At 42.7% G+C, this 20,665-nt stretch overlaps 2 protein-coding genes across 3 annotated transcripts in view; one reads left to right on the forward strand and one right to left on the reverse strand.

The window, feature by feature from the left end:
* The window catches only part of actn3b (actinin alpha 3b), a 37,207-nt gene extending 34,113 nt beyond the window's left edge, over positions 1–3,094 (forward strand). Inside the window, exon 21 of the mRNA XM_085154835.1 lies at positions 1,652–3,094. Within this exon, the coding sequence (XP_085010961.1) occupies positions 1,652–1,810 (159 nt within the window). The 3' untranslated portion in view covers positions 1,811–3,094. The remainder of the gene's footprint in view (positions 1–1,651) is intronic.
* Positions 1,893–18,059, reverse strand: prkd4 (protein kinase D4). 2 transcript variants are annotated; one of them, XM_085154838.1, is made up of 19 exons: positions 17,842–18,059; positions 17,295–17,461; positions 13,816–13,954; positions 12,762–12,893; positions 12,500–12,654; positions 12,134–12,329; positions 8,576–8,659; positions 7,914–8,067; positions 7,519–7,642; positions 7,316–7,393; positions 6,733–6,943; positions 6,595–6,620; positions 6,445–6,517; positions 6,054–6,160; positions 4,584–4,745; positions 4,343–4,441; positions 4,002–4,269; positions 3,578–3,663; positions 1,893–3,385 (listed from the first exon to the last, which is right to left on the reverse strand). In XM_085154838.1, the coding sequence occupies exons 2-19, from the start codon at positions 17,448–17,450 to the stop codon at positions 3,221–3,223; spliced, it is 2,415 nt and encodes an 804-aa protein (XP_085010964.1). In that variant the 5' UTR covers positions 17,451–17,461; positions 17,842–18,059; the 3' UTR covers positions 1,893–3,220. The 2 variants fall into 2 exon arrangements, with proteins under 2 accessions (XP_085010964.1, XP_085010963.1); XM_085154837.1 differs by having other exon boundaries at positions 17,295–18,059.
* Positions 18,060–20,665: the final 2,606 nt, after the last annotated feature.

Raw genomic sequence — 20,665 nt, forward strand, 5'->3', positions numbered from 1 at the left:
CTTGTGGCCGAGTTGCTGTGGTTCTTGGACTCTGCTGCTTTGCAATAACAACACTTACAGATAACTGTAAAATATCTTTGAGGGAAGAGAGTTCAGCGAGCTCCTTATAACAGCTGATTATTTCACAAATGTTTATAAAGACAGACTGTGTGCTTGATTTTAAACACTTGAATTCACAGATTAAGTGACTGTGTGGCTCAACACTTTTGTCCATATTGTGTATTTGGGCTGAGACGTCTTGTCTCATCTACTACTCAGTGATTAGAAATGCAGATGCATTTTAAAAGCCAAGGCAGACTATAGCTAGCAGTTTTAAGATTGCATTTCAGAAATCCATAATTTCCTTTCAAATTCCAATGGTTAGCCTGCATCCAAACATGTGACCGGTTAGGGCAGCCATTGCCAAAGTCAAGAGTGCTACTGCACTCCTTCAAAAAACAGAAAATTCAATGGATCTGAAATCAATACAAGAGACAGTGAAGTTTATCCTTGAAATTTTTATTTAAAAAAAAAAAACAAACATAAAAAAACCAGACTGTTGGCTATAAATCTCTAATGCTACACAGTCATATGCAGAGTTAAGTCCTAAGTATGACCCACCCACCACTGGGACACTCAGAGTAATGAGTAACATCACAGTCAACTCCTCCTGTTACCAGTTTGCATTCACCTTTTATATAAATAAATACATTCATATAAATATGTAACTGTACATACTTTCATTCGTAGCCCACACTTTAGAAATCACTGAGTTTGGGGAACTCAGACCACAAACAGATAACATAAAGGTTCTGGTATCAAACACCTTGTCACCACTGATATAGTATCTATTTACAGTGAGAGTAATGTATTAGCTGTGAGCCAGGAGCGCTGTGGTTTTGTTATAAGAAAGTCAAGTTGCTGGATAGGCTGTAAATGACCCAGGCTGGAGTCGGCTTTGTGAAGTGAAAATTTAAGCAATAAACCAGAAACCAGCTTTCGAAAGCTGAAAGAAAAAACTATGAGCCAGTACATTTCTTATTAATGAATATGGTTTCTAACCCAACAGGCTAAATAAATAGTATAACTTGGCTTAATTATAACCAGTTCAATAAATTAAACAAAAACAAAAAATCTGACCAATCAGGTTTTTGGTCATTGGTATGATTGTATCAGCACTGATGTGTTGATACTTTGTATGTAGGTTAATGAGACTTTTTGAAATGTTCACATTCATAGAAAACACCTCTGACAAGGGAAGGTGATGCTGTGGCACCTAAATGCTTATATCCCAAAATAACTCAATCCAAACTGAGGCAACTCGCTCAGGTATGCAAGGAAGAAATTATACAGAAGCACTCTTTATCTCACTCCAAGCTTTTTCTTTGATTACTTACGTAACCCGGATTCTCTGAATGTCCCGATCGAAACAAAGAGCAAAATTTCCCCTTAAATCTGGGACAAACATCGCGATTTATCTTGTACAGCTTTATTTCAACAGTAAGTCCGTAATGTAAATTCAGGTTTTCATCTTTCCAAATTCGAACTGCAGGACTGTTTGCCTGAACCTTGAGTCATCGTTCTCCGATCCTCACAGATGCACCACTACATTTGTAACAGGAGACAATAGCTCCTCGTGAATCACACCTCGCCCCCTCTCTCTCTCCCGCAGAATTACATCACGGTGGAAGAACTGCGCAGGGAGCTGCCTCCCGAGCAGGCAGAGTACTGCATCACCCGCATGACCAGGTACGTCGGACCGGACTGTCCCGCCGGCGCCCTGGACTACATCTCCTTCTCCAGTGCCCTCTACGGAGAGAGCGACTTATAAGCGCAGCTGCTTCTCTTCACGTCCTCCTCCTCCTCACCCCTTCTTCCCAGCTTCTCTTATTTCTCCTGTATGGAGAGAGCGATTTTAAACCCTTCCACTGTCCCTTTAAAACACGTTATTCTTTTTTTTTTTTCTCCCACCACCTTCTCAAATCTTAACTTTACTCCCATCCTCCCATCCCTCTTTTTAAAACACAGGAACACTGCTCAGAGAGGGGAAGAGCAGAAGACTTTGCTCAGACCTCACAAACTCTGTTCAGGCTGCTCAGCTCCTCTCTCGTTTAAAAGAAGAAGAAAAAACAGGTGTACCAGTTATTGCACTGAACTTATGTAAGCAGCATACATAATGACATACCTGCCTTCACAAGGCTTTAAAGAGGAGGAGGCAACGAGAGAGAACGAAAGTTAGATTATTTTTGAGCAAAGCCGTGTGCTCTTCCCCTCTCCTCCTTTTTTTTTTTTTTTTTTTTGTAGAAGGGTGATCAAAGAAGAAAACGAGTTGGCTTGGTTGGTTGTGTATTTGTGCAGATGCATGCTATGTTGAAGTTTAGAAAAAAAAAACGGCCTTTTGAGTCACCGACTCGCCCTCACACGAACCCCCGCAGGAGCCCGTTCACAAGTTCAGTCAGCAGAGGAGCGAGGCCTGTCGGGTGCTACTGAAAACTCTCACCACAGCACTGTGAAACCTGAATGTTAGCAAAGATGCGATTTAACCTGGAGATCTTAAAGCCTTAAGAAACTCAGGAACACACGGAGGACGAATGGGAGCGCCGAGTATTAAAAGACACAGGTGGGGGGAACGGGAGGAGAGCGCCGTGGCTGGGCGGTGACTCGGGAACGGATACAGAAAGATGAGCTGTTATGGCCAGAGAGAGCGACCTCTCCCACACACCTCTCTTATTAAACTCGTTTTTTTTAGCCTTTTTTTGGGCTAATTGTAAAATTATGAGGAGAAGGGGGGGCAAAGACAGAGAGAGGTGTCAGACAGGGCATCAGGAAAGTTGTGGATGAAACGGGAAGAATCAAAACTGTACGTGGAACCATAGCAGGCGTACTCACAACACAGGGTTTAGGGTAGCATTTGAAGAGAAGAGGTCAGCCACGATGATCGCTGTGTTAGGCTCCTCCCTGTGCATGATCTCGATATCTTAACTCATCTGTGCTCCATTTTCCTCCTCCTCCCCCTCATCCCTAACTCATGCTGTCTCATCACTGATGCCACTCTTTCAGTCATATGTTAAAAACCTCAACTTGAAAATAAAAAAGGAAAATTATATTATTAAAACCACACGTGTTTGTGTCTTTATTACTTTTCTCCCGTTTGATCCCCGGCCTCACTGCTGAATGTTTTTTTTGAAACGTAGCTGCACAGTCTGATAAAGTGTCCGACCCTTAACCTCTGTGCTCGAGGTCACATGTCCAATTCTTTGTTGGGGTCACAGCAGAGGCGGGAGGGGAAGTCCAGCCCCATCTCTGCAGCGTAGAAGCGCCATCGGTCCTCGTCGCCTCGATGCGTCAGGTACCTGCAGCCCATCCTGAGCTCAAACTCCCGGAGGTCGCACCACAGCTGGAAGTTCTGCAGTAGCGAGAGGAGAGCATGCATGACTCATACACATCTATACATCAAGACTATTAGAAACCTGATCAGGTACATCTGAGCATCCTGGTCAACACCTATGAACGCAGTAACACTAGATCGATTTAATTCTGTTGTTTCACACTACAAAATTAAACGATTCTCAATGATAGCGTTTGTAAAGTGTCCGACCTGCAGCCAGTTGTGTCCCAGCGCTTTGCCCACGGTGAACCGCCGTCTCACCGACACCTGCAGCAGGTTATTGATGAGGCTCACAGCTGGGGAGGAAATGAGACGAAGGATTTTCTAGAGGAGGATTTGCTTACTGGAGCCACCCAGTGGAGAAACAGGAGAATAACAGGACACTAGCATGACACTATAAACTGTATGTGTGGGCATGTGTGGGCAGACATGATCAAACTAAAGAAAATGTATGTATGTATGTTAAAAAAGACGCAAAACTGTGGGCTGACATGGCAACTTTCCGACCTGGAGTTTGTAGTGTGTGAAACCTTTAACAGGGAAAGCATAATAAACTCTCATCATCACTATGTTGAGAAACTGTAAATCCAGCTCACAAAGAAGTTTTAAAACTAAAGAAAAACACCGTTCATACCCTCCAGTGAGATGGGGGCCCAGGTTTGGCGCGGGTACATGAAGGTGGCGTTGGTGATCTGCTGCCGGATGTCCTCATCTTCATTAAAGGGAAACGTGCCGCTCAGGCTGACGTACATGATGACGCCGACAGACCACATGTCCAGAGAGCGGTTGTAGCCGTTGCTGCTGATCACCTCAGGTGCCAGGTAGGCCGGAGTCCCCACGACGGAGCGCCGGAAAGACTTCTCCCCTATGATCCGGGCGAAGCCGAAGTCGCACAGCTTCACCTGCGGCGCAGAGCTGATTAAATAAGATGCCGTGTGCTGTTGCTGTATCGGGAACTAAAGTGCAAAATCCCACCTGAGGTAAGGGGTCTGCAGTGGCCAGCAGTACGTTCTCAGGTTTCAGGTCACAGTGAGCGATGTGCTTCAAGTGCAGGTACCGCAGAGCCTCCAGAATCTGAAGCACACGTTTGAGAATTTCACATTTAATTTTGGGATAAATTGAAACATTAAAGGTCCCTGCATCTTTGTTAAAACAAGAAGAAAAAAAAACATAATCTAGACACCCCTGGAGTGTTTCCCACATCGGGATCTCGTACCTGCATGACGAGGAAGCGAGTGATGCGTTCAGGGAGTCGACCTTTCTCACTGGACAGAATCATCTCCAGCATGTCTCCGTGCAGCTTCTCCATCACAACAAACACGTGCTCGACAGTTTCGAACATGCCCTCCAACAGAACCACGCCGGGGTGCGACAGATTCTGGAAAACACGCACGTCAGACGGCACATAAATCACCTAATCGTGACTATAACACTAAAAATCAACCGAAAATCTGCAACACTTCAATCAAATGTGTTGAGTTAATGAGGAAGAAGTGAGGAAGGAATCGGGAACAATGTGACAGTTATTTGTACTGAACTCACTAATAACTGATGATTATTTACTAATCATATCCACAACTATCTGTTAATCAATAAACATTCACCAGACACTTTATTAGGCAGGTTGGACCTCCTTTTTCCTTCACAGCAAGATTTTGGTCCACACTGTCATGACAGCATCACACAGTTACTGCAGATTTAGCCTCAGGCCTGTTCTTAGCTGACAGGAGTGCACCTGGCGAGTGGCTCTTTGAGTTACTGTTGCTTTCCTTTCAGCTCAAAGCAGTCTGCCCACTCTCCTCTGGCATCAGGAGCCTGTTTTCACCAGAAGACTCTGGATATTTGTCTCATTTTCAGGCCATTCCCTGTAAACTAGTGATGGTTGTGTGGGGAAATCCCAGCAGATCAGCAGTTTCAGAAACACTAGATAAGGACACACTAATGAAGTAAGAAGGGACTCCTGTGTAAATACTGAGAACACCAACACAAAATTAACTAATGTTGAATACGGTTTAGTTAATTACGGAAGAGGATTAGGGCCACTGGAAAAAAAAAGTGGGCATGTTTTTTTTTTCTTCTTTTCCTGAATTCTTAGAAAAAAGTCAGAATTCTGAGAAAAAAGCCAGAATTCTGACTTTTTTCTCAGATTTTTTTCCCAGTGGTCCTAATCCTCTTCCGTAGTTAATACATCAGGATTTAAAAAAGATTAAGTAACTGTCACTAATATATCCAAGCTAGTTCTTCTACAGTGATGTAATGGATCAGGAGTTATTAACAAAGCAATGATGAATGGCTCTTTAACCCCTTAATGCCTAATATATCGTTTTTGATGCATGAGGTTTTGAGGCATTTACATCATCAGTGTGATTTTATTTTCCCCTCAAAAACCAAAATAAAGAGCACAACACATTTTTAAGCAATACATTTTGAAAAAATAAAATAAAATGCCAAATGTGGCCTATATGATACCAATTAAAACTCATATATGCAAATTAATATTTAATTCATTCTAAATAAATTGGCAAAAAGTTTGAAAAAAATGTGAATTTTCTGACAATTATGTCACAGATCATCGTTTTAAAGGTTAACCATCAGGTTGTTCCTGGTTTGTTCCTCACGTGTTTTCAGTAACTTGTTACATTTTTTGTGTTATTTCTTGTAAAGTGTTTAAAAACCGCATTAAAACCTGCAAGATGGCCACTTCGTTTCTCAGCTGCGTCTCCTGTTTGGTGGGGAAACGCGTCTTGTCGATGACCTTGATGGCAACTGTTCGACCTGACTTCCTGTGAGTTCCTGAAGAAGAAAAAGAAAAGAGACGTGATAATGATGCAAAGGAGCATTTGTAGTTTAGCAAAAACAGAAAGACATTTGATGAAAACGTTTGTTTTGAGCAACATTTCAGCCTCTGAAGTCTCTGATTTCTTTGGTGTCTTTTTAGACTTTTGAGACTGTTTCTTCTGTACTATGTATTTTCAGATCACTGCATAAAGACAGTCACAGTCATAGAAAACAGGATTTTCTTGTACTCCAAAGTGTTCAGTTCTCTGGACATAACAACATAATGAGAATCAGCTGACCTCCGTACACCACGCCAAACTGTCCCGACCCCAGCACCTCGTCTGTACAGATCTGATACACCGAGCTGATGTCCTGAAACACACACAAACACACTTCAACACTCTGTAACACTCTCCTCTAACGTGTGCACGATAAACTTCAAATCTTACCGCACTGCGTCTGTATCGGTATTGATCTGTAATCAGAGACAGGAAGTCTTGTTAACTGAATGTCGCAGGTCCATATCCATCACTGTTACCATATTCAGAGTAAGATCTGATATTAATATCTGATGTTTTCTGACTCACCCTGGATCTCATCTTTGTGTCCTCTGCTGCTCTCCACCGGCATCATAGCCTGCCGGATGGCGCTCTCCCAGGCTGCCCCCTCCTCACCGGCTATCACGCAGTACACCAGCGACACCGTCACCAGCTCGAACGAGTGAGCGCTGCCGTCTGATGATGGCACGGAGAGCTGGGTGGGGCCTCGGACCCCAAGCACCTCGGACAGAGAGATCTCCTGCAGAGGAGGTTTAAAGCTATTATCCATGACCTGCTCCAACATAATGTTTGTATAATCAAAGTAACATCTGTCATGCTATCACTATCTGATTTTCACTGCACTACAAACTTCTTAAAGTACGTTTAAAACAAACAAAGGAGATAAAATGAACATACACAAAATACAATACGGTTCTCTTTAAAGTAGTGCCTTGGTGGATGTTTGCACTGTTTACACAGTGACACAGTGGGGGGAACAAAACTGGCACACCGCAGGAACATTTCTGCATACATGTTAATGACAGAGGCCTTTGATACGAGTGGGAGTGAGCGTGCAGCACACAGGATGCTGCTTTGTCTGTTTCGGTCTTATATCATGCAACTATCATACCTTGTAGAACTTCGTGGTGTTTTCATTCTGGTACAGAGTCATGCTCTTCCAGTCCAAGATCCAGTAATGGCGTTTCCTCTGAGTAAAGACACGACCGAGTTAAAAGCCGATGAAAATGTGATTCTGCTTCACAAATATCATAACCTGAGCAAAACATTTTGCTTTTTTGAACGTTTCCAGATCTGAAAGAGTGTGTTCCTCACCAATGTGTCTGTGTTGGTGTGGTGGACCAGCCACCCCTCTCTCAGGACTCCTCCGCCTCTCCTCTTAGTGTGATGCACCGACTGGACGAGCCTCATCAGGGGGATGTTGCTGCTGAAACACGGACTGGTGGGCGGAAAAAGAGAGAGAGGACTAAATAAAGGTCCGTTTGGAGATGGTGAATTAAACAGAAGTCGCCTCTAGATGGCAGCGTGTGCCACAAACAAAGCCGAGAAAAAACAGATATAAACGACAGGGACGATAAACGTCTGTTTTATAATACGTGAATTTGGGCGACGTGTGATTCAGACGCCTGACATCGTTCGGACACTGTCTGCACCAGCAGACAGCTTTTAGCTGGGATTAGATCATCAGAAAAACTTAGTGCCCCTCTGACCTCATCGGCTCTCGCAGCTGCTCGACTTCCCCGGTCTCTGCCTGTGAGTCATCATCGGTGAACATGTCATCGTCGCAGATCTCTGTGGTGCTGGTGATCACTGACTCATTGTCCTCCAAGTTTGGTTGGCAGCTGTGATCAGCTGCTGGGCTCTCTGGAAATGTGACATCAGCAACTAATGAACAGCTACATATAATTCTATTTATATTATTTACACAATTAGGGCCATAAAATACCAACAAATAATGAGGTAAAAATAGCAAACAAATAAGTTCAAGATTAACCGAACAAAAGAAAATGTCTGATTTTTCTCAATAAATGACTCAAAATGCATCAGTTACCTGTCTTTGTTTGTTCTTTTTTACATATTCTCTGGTGAAATCATTTCATCTCATTCCTCATCAGGCTCTGATCGAGTTTTCCTGACTCATCATGCAGCTAATCATCACCGCTACTCGGAGGAATGTGACGTTTCTGGGATGCTAATTTAGAGTGAGGCCTGAATCTATCAAATGTTCCTGGGAAACAGGGTGAATCAGCTTCGACTCATGCTGACAGCATCAGAGTCAGGGCCCTTTTCAAAGAGCCATGGTCTAACACAGCCACAAGCCCAGAATATGAAATGAAAACCAGGCCTCAGACCTCCAGGGACCATCACTCACCTTCCCCGTTCATGCCGTTCCTCTCTCCGGGACAGTCTCTGGGGACTAAAGGCTCACAGCGCCGATGGCAGTTAAACCTGCAGTCTGGAAAAACCGTGGAGGAGACGTGGGAGGTTTAAAAAGGCTGACAGAAAAAGGAAGAGTGCTGGAGTCTGGAAAGATACAAACTCATGAGTCAGAATATTGCAGTCAGTTTTTTTTCGTGATGAAAATGAATGTCGTCTGAGATTCGAGACGTCTGAAACACATCCAGGCATTTAGGTAAAATTAGATTCAACCTGCTTACGTAAGTACGTGGGATACACAAGCTCCTTGACACAACAAGTGTTTGCTGTGTGCTCGTGAGCCTCCAAGTCAAGCATTACTAATCAAAGTCAAAGCTTTGCAGGAACAGAGCACCAAAAATGGCCACAAGATCTGAACGCATAACATTATCAGGTTTGTAAAGAAGGAGGCCTGTCACCCACTCTTTCACAGGAGTGGGTGACAATAAGATTCAAAGGTACACATCCTCCTGACCTGTTGTGCTATCTATACCTTTAGACCAAGGTTATTATCGTTAACGAAAACTAACGAAATAACGAAAACTAGAAGTGAAAAAACATTTTCGTTAACGGAAATAAAAATAAAAACAAAAAAAGGAAAACTAACTAAAACTGTAATGAGTGTTCACAAAACTAACTAAAATTAACTGAATTTATAGCAAAAATGTGTTTAGTTTTCATTGATGTGTGCGTGTCATACAATAGTCAAGGGTGAAAATGAAGTTTAGTTTCCAGATTTTTTTCTTGCTGTCTAATTATGCCAGCAGGTGGCAGCACGTTAGTTGAGTCGTCTGTGTTGCTACTCCGTCCACGCGCAGAATCATGTCAGGAAAAGTCGGAAGAAAGCGCCAGAGTCCAATTTGGGATTGCTTTGAATATGACTGTGTTTTGGATAAAGCAAGTGTCTTGTAGTGGAAAGAGACAAATTATGAGGGACATTTCTAAAGGGAAAAAAATCCCACAAACCTTAAAGTGCACTTGAAAAGCTCACACAAGAAGGCTAACCTAGCTTACCTTGAGAAGGTAAGGGAGCACACTCAACCCTCATCCCCAGAAAACAGAAGCTAACCCCAGGCAAGGCAGCGTGATGCATCCCGAGACAACAGGACGGGGATATCTACACAACTGTGTGAGTCAATTGCCTTCAAAAAGTTTATCAATTAACTTGAACCAAAATTACGAACATCCGGTGCTGCGAGAGTTAATAGTCTCATTGGGGCCAAGATATACATTTTATAATTGCCTGGTATCAATGGTTGTTCATCTGCCTTTATTTATTTATTTATTTAAAGAACCCATAGGTGGGAATGTGAGTTGTCTGTCTCTGCGTGTTAACCCTGCGACAGACAGGCGACCTGTCCAGGGTGCAGGGTATGGTAGCTGGAATAGCAACATACCCAAGGATGAGCAGAATGACTGATATGATGAAACTGGGATTTTGTTACACTTAATTATTGCAAACACAACTAAAACTATAACTGAAACTAATCAAAACTAAACTGAAACTAAGGATTTTCAAAAAAATAAAAACTAAACTAAACTAGCAAATAATTGGTAAAAACGAATTAAAACTGATATAAAATTGAAAATCTGAAGTCAAAACTAAATAAAAATAAAAACTAATGAAAATTGCAAAACTATTAAAACCCTGCTTTAGACCACATGTGTCGAGATCCAGGCCAGCGGGCCAAATTGGGACCTCTGCTAAGATGTAGAGGCAAACTGAAAATTAACAAAAGAACAAATAACCCACAGCACAGGATGTTCCTTTGAGCCAGACTTCGAGGTGACGCAGCTGTAAAGTTTTGCACTCATGTGCAGCCAGTTTGACAGCAGAAGCCTGGTAGGATGGTACAGGCAAACTGCAAGATCAAAGATTTTCTCCTCTTAAATTAAGCATCCTACAAAACTACAGAGTTGCCACGTTCAGTTCAGTTTTATTTATAAGCACCAAATCACAACAACTCAAGATGCTCTGTATTGTAAGGTAAAGACCCACAATAACAGAGAGAAAGCCCCAACGATCAGACAACCTCCTCAAGGTAAGTACTTGGTGACAGTGGGAAGGAAAAACTCCCGTTTAACAGGAAGAAACCTCCAGCAGAACCAGGCTCGGGGAGGGGCGGCCATGTGCCGCAACTAACTGGGCGTGAGGGAAGGAAGACAGACAAAGACGCTGAGGAAGAGAGCCGGAGATTAATAATAACTTATGATTAAATGCAGAGAGGTGTGTAAACACACAGTGAGTGAAGAAGAAACACTCAGTGCATTATGGGACTCCCCCAGCAGCTAACACCTGCTGCAGCATAACTAAGGGAAGATTCAGGGTCACCTGATCCAGCTCTAACTATATGCTTTAGCAAAAAGTTTTAAGCCTGGAAGTAATAAATGTATGAACTAGTTTTTCAGTCTCACTCTGAGACAGGATGTTTCTAATTTAAGCGATATTACACAAACCTGTTTTTCAGACCTGTCAAACAGCTGTAATAATAGAAACAGGTATTACATTTATATACAAGAGTGAATTTTGCTTTTGTTAAACGCCTTGTGCTGTTAAACAGGTTGTGGTGAGACAGCTGTGTGGCAGCTCACTTGTACAAGTGTAAATTATGCAGGACTAAACTTTGTAGAGACTAATAAACTTTCTGTGCACTTGTAGAGAACTTCCTGTGAGCCAAATTGTGCGGGAAATACATTTTACAGGAGGATTCTCATTTCCCATTGACTAAATGGACTAAGTTCACCAACCCTGACGTAGATTGGGTTTGCTATGGGTTTTTTCAGCGACGTCAACCTTTTCTTAACACTTGTGCTGTCTTGTGTTAGTTTCCTTCTACCAAACGAAACGTGCAGCTGGCTAAAATAAGAGCTCAGCTGAGGTGTAAACCATTAATATTTACATCCTGTCATGGCGTCACAGCAAGAGAGTCTCACTGCAGTAGATGCACACGATCTACTTTCTGATACAGCTGGCCAGTGACAGTACAATTAAAAAAAAAGACTGAAGGAGTATGGCTTGTTTGGAGACAAAGCCTCTTCTCTCTAATTAGAACAATGGAGAACAGATAATGTTTGGAAAGTTCCATCTGAACAAATCACCAGACCTCTGGAACAATGTCCTTTGCACTGACGAGATGCACAAAACCACGTTCAGAGGAAACCAAACACGTCGCAGTCACTGAATTGACCATTAACACCAGAATATACCGAAGTATTCTAGAGGCAAATATGATGCCGTCTGTCTGACAGATAAAGCTTAGACAAAGTTGAATCATGTAACAGGACAATGATCACAAGCACAGCAGCAAATCTACAGATCTGTGCATAAACAAATCCCCCCTCAGTGAACTGAAACAACGCTGCAAAAAAAGTCAGACGCAATTTCTCCCATAAAAATGTGAGAAACTGATAAAGTCACACAGGACATGAATAATTCAAGTTATTGCTGCTAAAGGAGGTTGAACAAGTTACTGAAACATGGGATGTGCTTAGTTTTTCATGGACTCCTTCTCACCTGAGCACTGCAGCCCCTGCCTGAAGAGGCCTTTGAGCAGCCGGTGGCAGTACTGGCAGACGGTGGGTTTGGTGTAGCTGTGGATGTGGAAGGTGTGAGGGACCTGAGCCCTGCTCCAGTCGCTGTACCCGACTCCCAGCCACACCGGAGCCTCGGCCCAGGATGGAGGCCTGGACGCGGGCTTGGACTTGCTGATCTGGAGAAAGATGCAAAGTGAAAGACATCAACTTAGAATGACTGAAAAAAATCTATTGTGTGAATATGTGATTCGATTAGACCAGTAAAGGTTACAGGTGTGTTGGAGAAACAAACAAATCCAGGGTTGCAAACACGCTTATCTGCATTACAATTACAGCAGTTCCTCACCTCTTCTAGACTCCCGCCTGCCTGATTGGACAACGAGTGTGTGCGAGGTCGCCGGGGTGGAAACAGGGAAAAGCTGGTGCTAACCTGACGGCGTGCTCGGTTACAGTTACTGGGCAACTGCAAAGCACAACGTTTATGAAAGTCTAATCCACAACCTGTAAAGAGATAAAAGTAAAAAAAAAAAACTAAAAAACTTTAACAACACTCAAGTATCAGTGAAGAGACGATACCACCACATGATGAAGTGTGAAAGCGCCTTTACCGTCACATTTTAAACCCTGCCGAACGAGGCCCCACAGCATCTCTCCACAGTGGTGACAGAAAGTGGGGGTCCGGTACGACTGCACGGCCAAGGAGTGTGGACGCATCGTCATCTGCGTCACGGAGGCTGATCCTGAATCACAGAGAGGACTCGTTACACCAACAGACATCCACGCTCCATGCATTTACTGCTAAGACTCCGCTATAGTAGCTTTGCATGATTCACAGCTCAAAATAATCCTCATTTGTCTTATACTGGTCCTTGGTGCAGGCGCTCGACTCGTCTGAAACAAACAGTTTTAACTTCGTCTGCCCACCCACTGCCCCCCATAAAAATAGGTTTGGAACAGTAGGAGAGTTGGGCTCATTTAAAACTTTGGTCATGTTTTTTTATTTTGCCTTCATCAGAAGAGGAGACAGTTGGGTTGCAGCTGAACCTGGGCCACAGCATTCAGTCCTACAGCGCATGATCACCACTCAACCGACAACCAAAACTTTGTCCATTTTTAAAATGAACATCCACCAATGTAATAGTATATAGACGACAGAAAATAAGGAATAACCTACTTAGTACAAAGCAACCTGCTAAAGATGAACAGATCACACTTTAAGCATCAGAATGCTGTGACTGAAGTTAACAAGCTCACATCTGTGCAGGTCTAAAACATCAGCTCTGGTGTATATACGAATACGCTAGAACATGTTTTTAAAAAATACCATCTTGGCCCGGTGGCGCCAGTGTCCGGCAGCCTCGCCTCTGTCAGTGCGCCCCAGGGTGGCTGTGGCTACAATGTAGCTTGCTATCACCAGTGTGTGAATGTGTGTGTATGGGTGCATGACTGGACGTGTAAAGCGCTTTGGGGTCCTTAGGGACTAGTAAAGCGCTATACAAATACAGGCCATTTACCATTCAAGAGCTTCTCTCCAAACCCCTGGACAGAAACAGCATTTTACATGCATGAATAAACTATATGTCACCCAAACAAATGAGGTACACGTCGTACCACCAAATCTCACCAACTGTCCACCTGCTTCTGTAAACCTCAAACACTAACCTGAAACGATGACCTCAATGAGGTCGCCATCCTGCAGCTCGTCGGAGTCGGTCAGCCGCTGCAGCAACTGCTCGGAGGCGGGTTGATGTCTGAACAGCAGAATCTTCTCCCCGACACCCACCACACTGCAGTCTGGAGCCTAAACACACGAACAAATAAAAACCGCAGTCTCAGGTTGAGTCACTATTGAAGCAACAAGATCAATTTAAACCCCCAGAAGGGCTCCGGTAATGCAACGATTTGCCTTCTGAGTAAATGGAACAAGTTATTAAGCAATATGGGGGGAAAAAAGAGTCAATTTTTCCACAAATGGAGTAATTTAAACTTTTGAAATCAGAACAAGTGTGGTTTGGGAAACTGGACACAGCAAAGAAAGCCACCTGCAGCCTGTCAGTCGTGATTTTCCATTTTCACGTCTGCACGGCGGTAAAGAACAAAACCACATTAAGATGAGCATGCAGACTGAAGACAGCTCTGAAGGGAAACCTGAGTGATGCACCACAGGTAGAGAGTGACTCCACAATGTTCAGCGTTATAGAAATAAATAATCTGTGTGCATCTGTTGCCAAAGTACGACTGAGGAAGAGAGATAGGAAGGCTGCGAAGTATCTCAAGCTTTGTTTTTCTATCTGAATCATCATTTAGGGATGATAAGAACAGCAGATTCAAAGATGTGACACTGCAGGTCAATTCATTATTTAAACATGTTCAACTGCTCTATCTAATCAGCCAATCATGCTGCAGCTCAGTGAAGTTCAGCACGTGGCGGTCAAGACGACCGGGTGAAGTTAAAATTGAGCCACAGAATGAGGAAAAAACGTGATTTAAGTAACTTTAACGTGGCATGGCTGTTGGTTTCAGACAGGTTAGTCTGAGTATTTCAGAAACGGCTGATCAGCTGGGATTTTTCCACACAACCATGTCTAACCAGTACTCTGGGTGAACTGTTGAACTCAGAGGTCAGAGGAGAATGGCAAACTGTTTCATATTGACAAGAAGGCAATAATAACTCAATAAACACTCGTTACAACCAACGTATGCAGAAGAGCGTCTCGGAAAGCACTACACATCAAACCTTGAATCAGATGGGCTACAGCAGAAGAACACCGCACAGGAAGCCACTCCTAGCTAAGAACAGGAAACCGACGTGACAGTTTGCACAGGCCTCACTAAAACTGGACAACAGAAGATCAGAAAAATGTTGTCTGGTCTGACGAGTCTCGATTGGAACTTTTTGATGGTAGGGTCTGAATTCATCGATGGTTCTGGCTGCTGCTGGTGGAGTGATGGTGTTGGGGAACAGCTGAGCATCAAACTCCACAGCCTGCTTGAGCGTTTGTGCCGACCATGTCCATTCCTAACAGCAGTACTCATTCAGGTGATGCAAAGCATTGCGTTATTAAGGCAAACATTTACACCAATAGAACAAACATAATGTGCCCATTACTTCCACCCTGCATTTCCCTTATAGCAGCTCTAGTATTAAACCTGTCGTCACTCAGTTCTCTCCAGGTGCAGCAAACACTCCTGCTGCCACACAGCTCGGCCTACCAGCCAACCAGCTGAGGAGCAGTTTGAGTCAGTCAGCATCACCAAACCAGCCAAATCCAAGTTAGGATTAAAAGCTGGATATTTTTTGGACAGAAAAGAGTACTGCACACACACACCTATATAATATCATATCAATATAATATCATATATATAAATTAAACAAAGTGCATAAGTGGAATTGTGCTTTATGTGACCCTAAAGGTAAAACAAATACCTGCTAGGTTTCCATGTTGGAGATGCGGTTGTTCACCCATCATTGATACACTGACTATAATGAATGCAAAACGTGCACAAGTGACACACACACACACGATGAGCTGACCTACTGCCTGGAAACTCAAGACAAAAACTGTAAAGGTGGGCTGCGTGCGTGCGTGTTTGTGCATGTCTCAGTCAGAGGGGAGAAGCTGTGGTTGGAAAGTTTTCTGCGCTCGTGTCGACCACAGTCCCTGTAACCGAGGAAGTGCAAAGACCAGCCCAGTGACAGTGAGATGAAGCCCCTGCAACACCTGCAATTCACAACTTTCCTTATTTAACCTCAACTACAGTTTTACCCCACCGTCTGTGCGCTGGCACTTGGGTATAGATTTTACTATATAAACAAGTATAGAGTGCCCTTTAATTCTAAATACATCTCTGGTGGGTGGAGGAAATCTGTTAAATGGCGAGTTTATATCTTCACTTTTTTAAAACTTGTCATTTAGTTTTCCAGAACAAATTGTATTCACAAACACCCTCAAAAATCTGAAGGTGGTTGGGTGACACCCACTTCACAATACAAAATGTTGGTGAAATTACACCACCATACAGCATGCTGCAAACACAACAGCACAAAACCACCAAACTCTGCAAACAAAAACCACACTCCATGCACAAACCTACATTACCTTCCTTCATAAATAAGTTGACCTTTCATAGTCCACTTCCTGACAGTTCTGAGAGGCCTGATTTGAAACATCATCATAATATTTTCCAAGTGGGACTGTGTTATGGGTCAGGACGCGTTGTGACAGCTCAGCATTTCATTTTAATTAATATCTTTTTTCATCACCTTCTCGCTTCTGACTCTTTGCACGCAGTTTGTTCCTACAGCTGTGGCATCTGAGTAAACCACATGTCAGTCAGTTTTGGCCAGTATCGAATGGCACTTAAAAAAACAAAAACTCCAAAACAAAAGAAAAAAAAGAAAGAAAAAAAACCAGAACAAATCTAGACGTAATCTGCACGGCTACCAGCTAAAAATGAGGTCGACTTAGAAAAAGCTGCTCTCTTTAAAGTGCTTTAAACCCCAACTGCAGCTGAAGACGATGATAACACTTCTCTAGGATTGGTCCAACTACCAAAAAATGCCGCAACAGAATACCCACAATGCATTTCAAAAGGATCTTTCATGAGCATCTCATGAGCATCTCTCGTGCCTCCTAAATAATGACGCCTTTCAGATTCGCACATCTGCAGGTTGTTATGCACACTTTCGCTTTTTGTTTTTGTACAACTCTATGAAGTTATTATTGTCCAGCTCCATATATTTATTATTGTTGGACTGTGTTACAGTAGCTTTGCATATAATGGCCCTCACTTCATCCTTATCTCCTCTCCCGACTTTCTGCTTAAGCAAACTGTCTTCTCATTGGCTGCCCCTCATAAACACGTTTGAATTTCTGGGAGGTGGCACATGTTTGCTCGCTGTTACAGTTGTGTGGTTGAGAAGACCCCTCTTTTTGATATCGGCTCATCTGACAACACTACTGTGAGTGTGTGTCTGTAAGAATAAAACATAGATAAACATCTATTTTAAAACTGGTGCATGGCCTCTTTAACGCTCATGACCAATGATGAACTCTTCGTCATCTGATGTATAATACCGCCACACCTCCTCGTGTCTTAGTGCTTTCGAGCTGGGAAACGACGCCACCCCGTGCAGTTACCTTGCGCTCTATGACCTCAGCAGCCAACCTCCGGGCATGACGGTAGCTCAGGTTGCCCGCAGGGACTCGAACCACCTCCCTGAACAGACCCAGCTGGAACTGGACCAGAACCGGTGCTGTGAGACTACTGGGACTCGAGGGAGTCAGTGTAGACATGGAGAGAGAGCCTGCAGGAGGAAAAGTGGATCGAGTTAATGTGGGGTTGAAGGTGTGTTAAAAAAAAAACAAACCTGAGAGAAAGCTGAAGAGGTTCAACGTGAAACTCCAAAACAAAGCACTACGCAGGCCCCTGTAAATCTACTCCATCTTAACCTTATAGCTCTTGTTTGAAATAGTTCCTGTTTAACGTTCAGGTGTCTAAAACTGAACCATCACCATCGCCCGAAATAGAAGGATATTTCAAGCAGCGAATGCTCTCTTCGACTAAAAAGACCTCTGTTGTAAAAGCTTTGATATAATAGGACATAACTTACTACACAATACTTTGATCAGGATAAACAAAGAGTTACTTTTTAATCAGATCAAGAACAAACTAAAAAGCACCAACCTTACAGTCTAATCTTGGTCTGGTCTTTGTCTTCGACGATCGAAGGACTGCGTCTCAACAGCGCAACAGCTGATCAATCTATCATGGTGCTGCCGAGGCTCATCGTGAGCTGCTGGTTGGTCTGATTTCCTTTTTGTGGGGCTCGGCTGTCTGAGAGACAGGAAGTAACAAGAGAAGCACTCACCTCTGTGAAGGCTGCAAAAAGCACAGCGTACGGTTAACACCCCACACCCTGGCTGTCAAAACTTAAACACACAAGTACTTTGAAATGGTTAAAACAATTCAGCGCGCACATTCGCCTTTGTAGAAGTTTGGAAATCACACAGGAGGCAGATTTGGTTTGAAAAGTGGAATTTGCATTTATTGAACCTTTGATTAAAATACACATTAGGTTGGCCCCGTCATAATAAGATGCATGAAATCATCAGCAACAAAATAAAAACAAAGAAAAAAAACAAAAAAAGAGAGAAGGCCTGCGTACGTACATCGTACATCACCATCAGTGGCTCTGAGTACATGCACTGATCTCCATACACATTTGGACAGACAACACACAGAAATCAAGATTTCTCTTTTAAGCTTTGGATCAAATCGTTGCTGCTGCAGTGATCACAAATTAATATTTACAGCCGTAGCAGTTTTGTTCTCCCACATGAGAAAACAGTGCATTAGCGGTGACATGTTTAAGGAGTCTGCATCTCCTGAAATCCCAGTTATTACACTGCACCGACCCAGGGTGTAGAAGTGAATGATTAATACCTTACAGTACTGGTAAGTATTGATATGATGGTGTGTACTGGAAAGAAGCACTGATCTTTAGTGGATCTTCAGCTACAAACTAGTGTTTCACCATTTGATTTTTAAATATATATGTATATACACATAAACACACACATACAGTTAGACAGTGTTGAGATTGTGTGTATGGTTATAGGAATCTTCCATCATTCTTATGAGTGAATAAGTGACAAACAGTAAACACGTATATAAAGGTCATACATGTATAACTCTGTACATTATTTGCTGTGAACAACACTTAAAGCACTTTATGTTTTTCCAGTGTCTTTCCAAAGCTCTTCCACTCACTTCTTTTTAACTCCGTCCTGCACTTTCGGTACTCCTCCTTTCCTCCGTTCATTAAACCTGCACCATCACGCACGTTCTGAAGCAGACAGGATAAACTTAGCGCCACTCAGAGATCGAAGGCTAATTAAAAATTAAAAAGAAAAAAAGCGTGCCTTCGGTTTCCGTAGCTGCGTGGCGATGGTGTGCATGCACCAACGCTGACAAAACAGCCTCACACGAACCTGTCTTCACCTTTTTAGAACTCACATTCACCTTTTTGTTTACTTTCTCGTCATGAAGGTAGAGTCAATGAAAAACTTGAGGGTGTAACATCACTTGCTGACCCTAATTTTGCTTTAACACGATAAGAAGTACATTCGGCGGATAGTTCTCCTGATAGTAGCGTCCTGGCTTGCAAATAACAACAATCCACCAGACCCCGCACAATCAACTTTAAAAATCAACATTCAAATAACCAGCTGTTTGTACCATCGAAATAAAAGCTCAGAGCCAAAACAAAAAAATCGCTTCAGAACAACAACAAAAAAAGTCAGCGAGGGCGGACCACCATCAGCCAGTTCCCTGCGAGGGTTTGATTACGACTGATGACTGATCCACCCAGGAGAGGCTTGTACAAAAAAAAAAAGAAAGAAAGAAATGTAACAATAAGGACTGATTTGTACAAAATGATGCACATTCAACAACAGTAAATACAGAAAAAACTACAACAAACTCACAAGAGGAATGACAGTAAACACATCAGCTGATGGGCTGCATCAGCTCTGATCAAATAATTAAGAGGGTTACCCACAGCTTTAAAAGACACTTTCACTTCAATATCCTGCTGTAATGATTGTAAACACATTATTTTTAAACATCGAATTTTCTTTATTATTTAGTCGCATGGAGCTCAGGTAAAAGGTACCAAAACAAACTTTGATTAAACTCCCTGTTGACGCTTCAGGGACATCGAGGAGTCAATTCATGCCGTTTTAGAGTCAACTCATCGCACATGGACTCCTGTAAAGGACTTTTTTTCCCAACGGAAATGCTATGAGAGGCAGAATTTTAACATAAAACATGATCTTTTCCTAAACCTGCAGTGCAAAATAGGAAGATCACAAATGGGACATGAAACAAGTATGTCCTGGATTACGCACGACCCCTAAAAGCTCTTTTAACGTGACTTTAAATTAAGTCACTAGGAACGCAACGGCATCATATTAGAGAATGTGAACCCCCAAAAATTAAAACAAACAAACAAAAAGATTCATTTCTAAATCTTTCCTCAAATGAATTTCCTGGCCCGTTTTCTGTCTTTTGACTCATGAAAAAGTGCAGTTTCTGCCCCCAAACGCTGTCACAACCCAATCCAGTGGAAATGAATAACCATTCCCATCAAAGTATGCTCAGTAGATAGCAAGATTGTTGCTAGAAATACAGTACTGTCACATTTAAAGCACACGATTATAGTGAAACTTTGACAACTTGGTATCGGATATGAACGGTTGAGGTAATACATTTATCAGCATTTAGTGTCATGGATACAATCAACCAATGCCCATTAACCTTTCACCTTCACATCACTCCATTCTTTTCCTTCATCTCCAGTCTCCGCCCTTCATACAGGTAGTGTTTTGCTTCTAAATGAGACCCTCTTTACCAGAAATAAAGTGTAAACAAACAAACAAAGAAATAAATCAGTGCACTATACACAGAGAATCAAATACCAAATAATTTAAATCTGTATTTACATAAA

The sequence above is a fragment of the Neolamprologus multifasciatus genome, chromosome 3 (assembly GCF_963576455.1).
Source record: "Neolamprologus multifasciatus chromosome 3, fNeoMul1.2, whole genome shotgun sequence".
Classification (NCBI taxonomy): Eukaryota; Metazoa; Chordata; class Actinopteri; order Cichliformes; family Cichlidae; genus Neolamprologus; species Neolamprologus multifasciatus.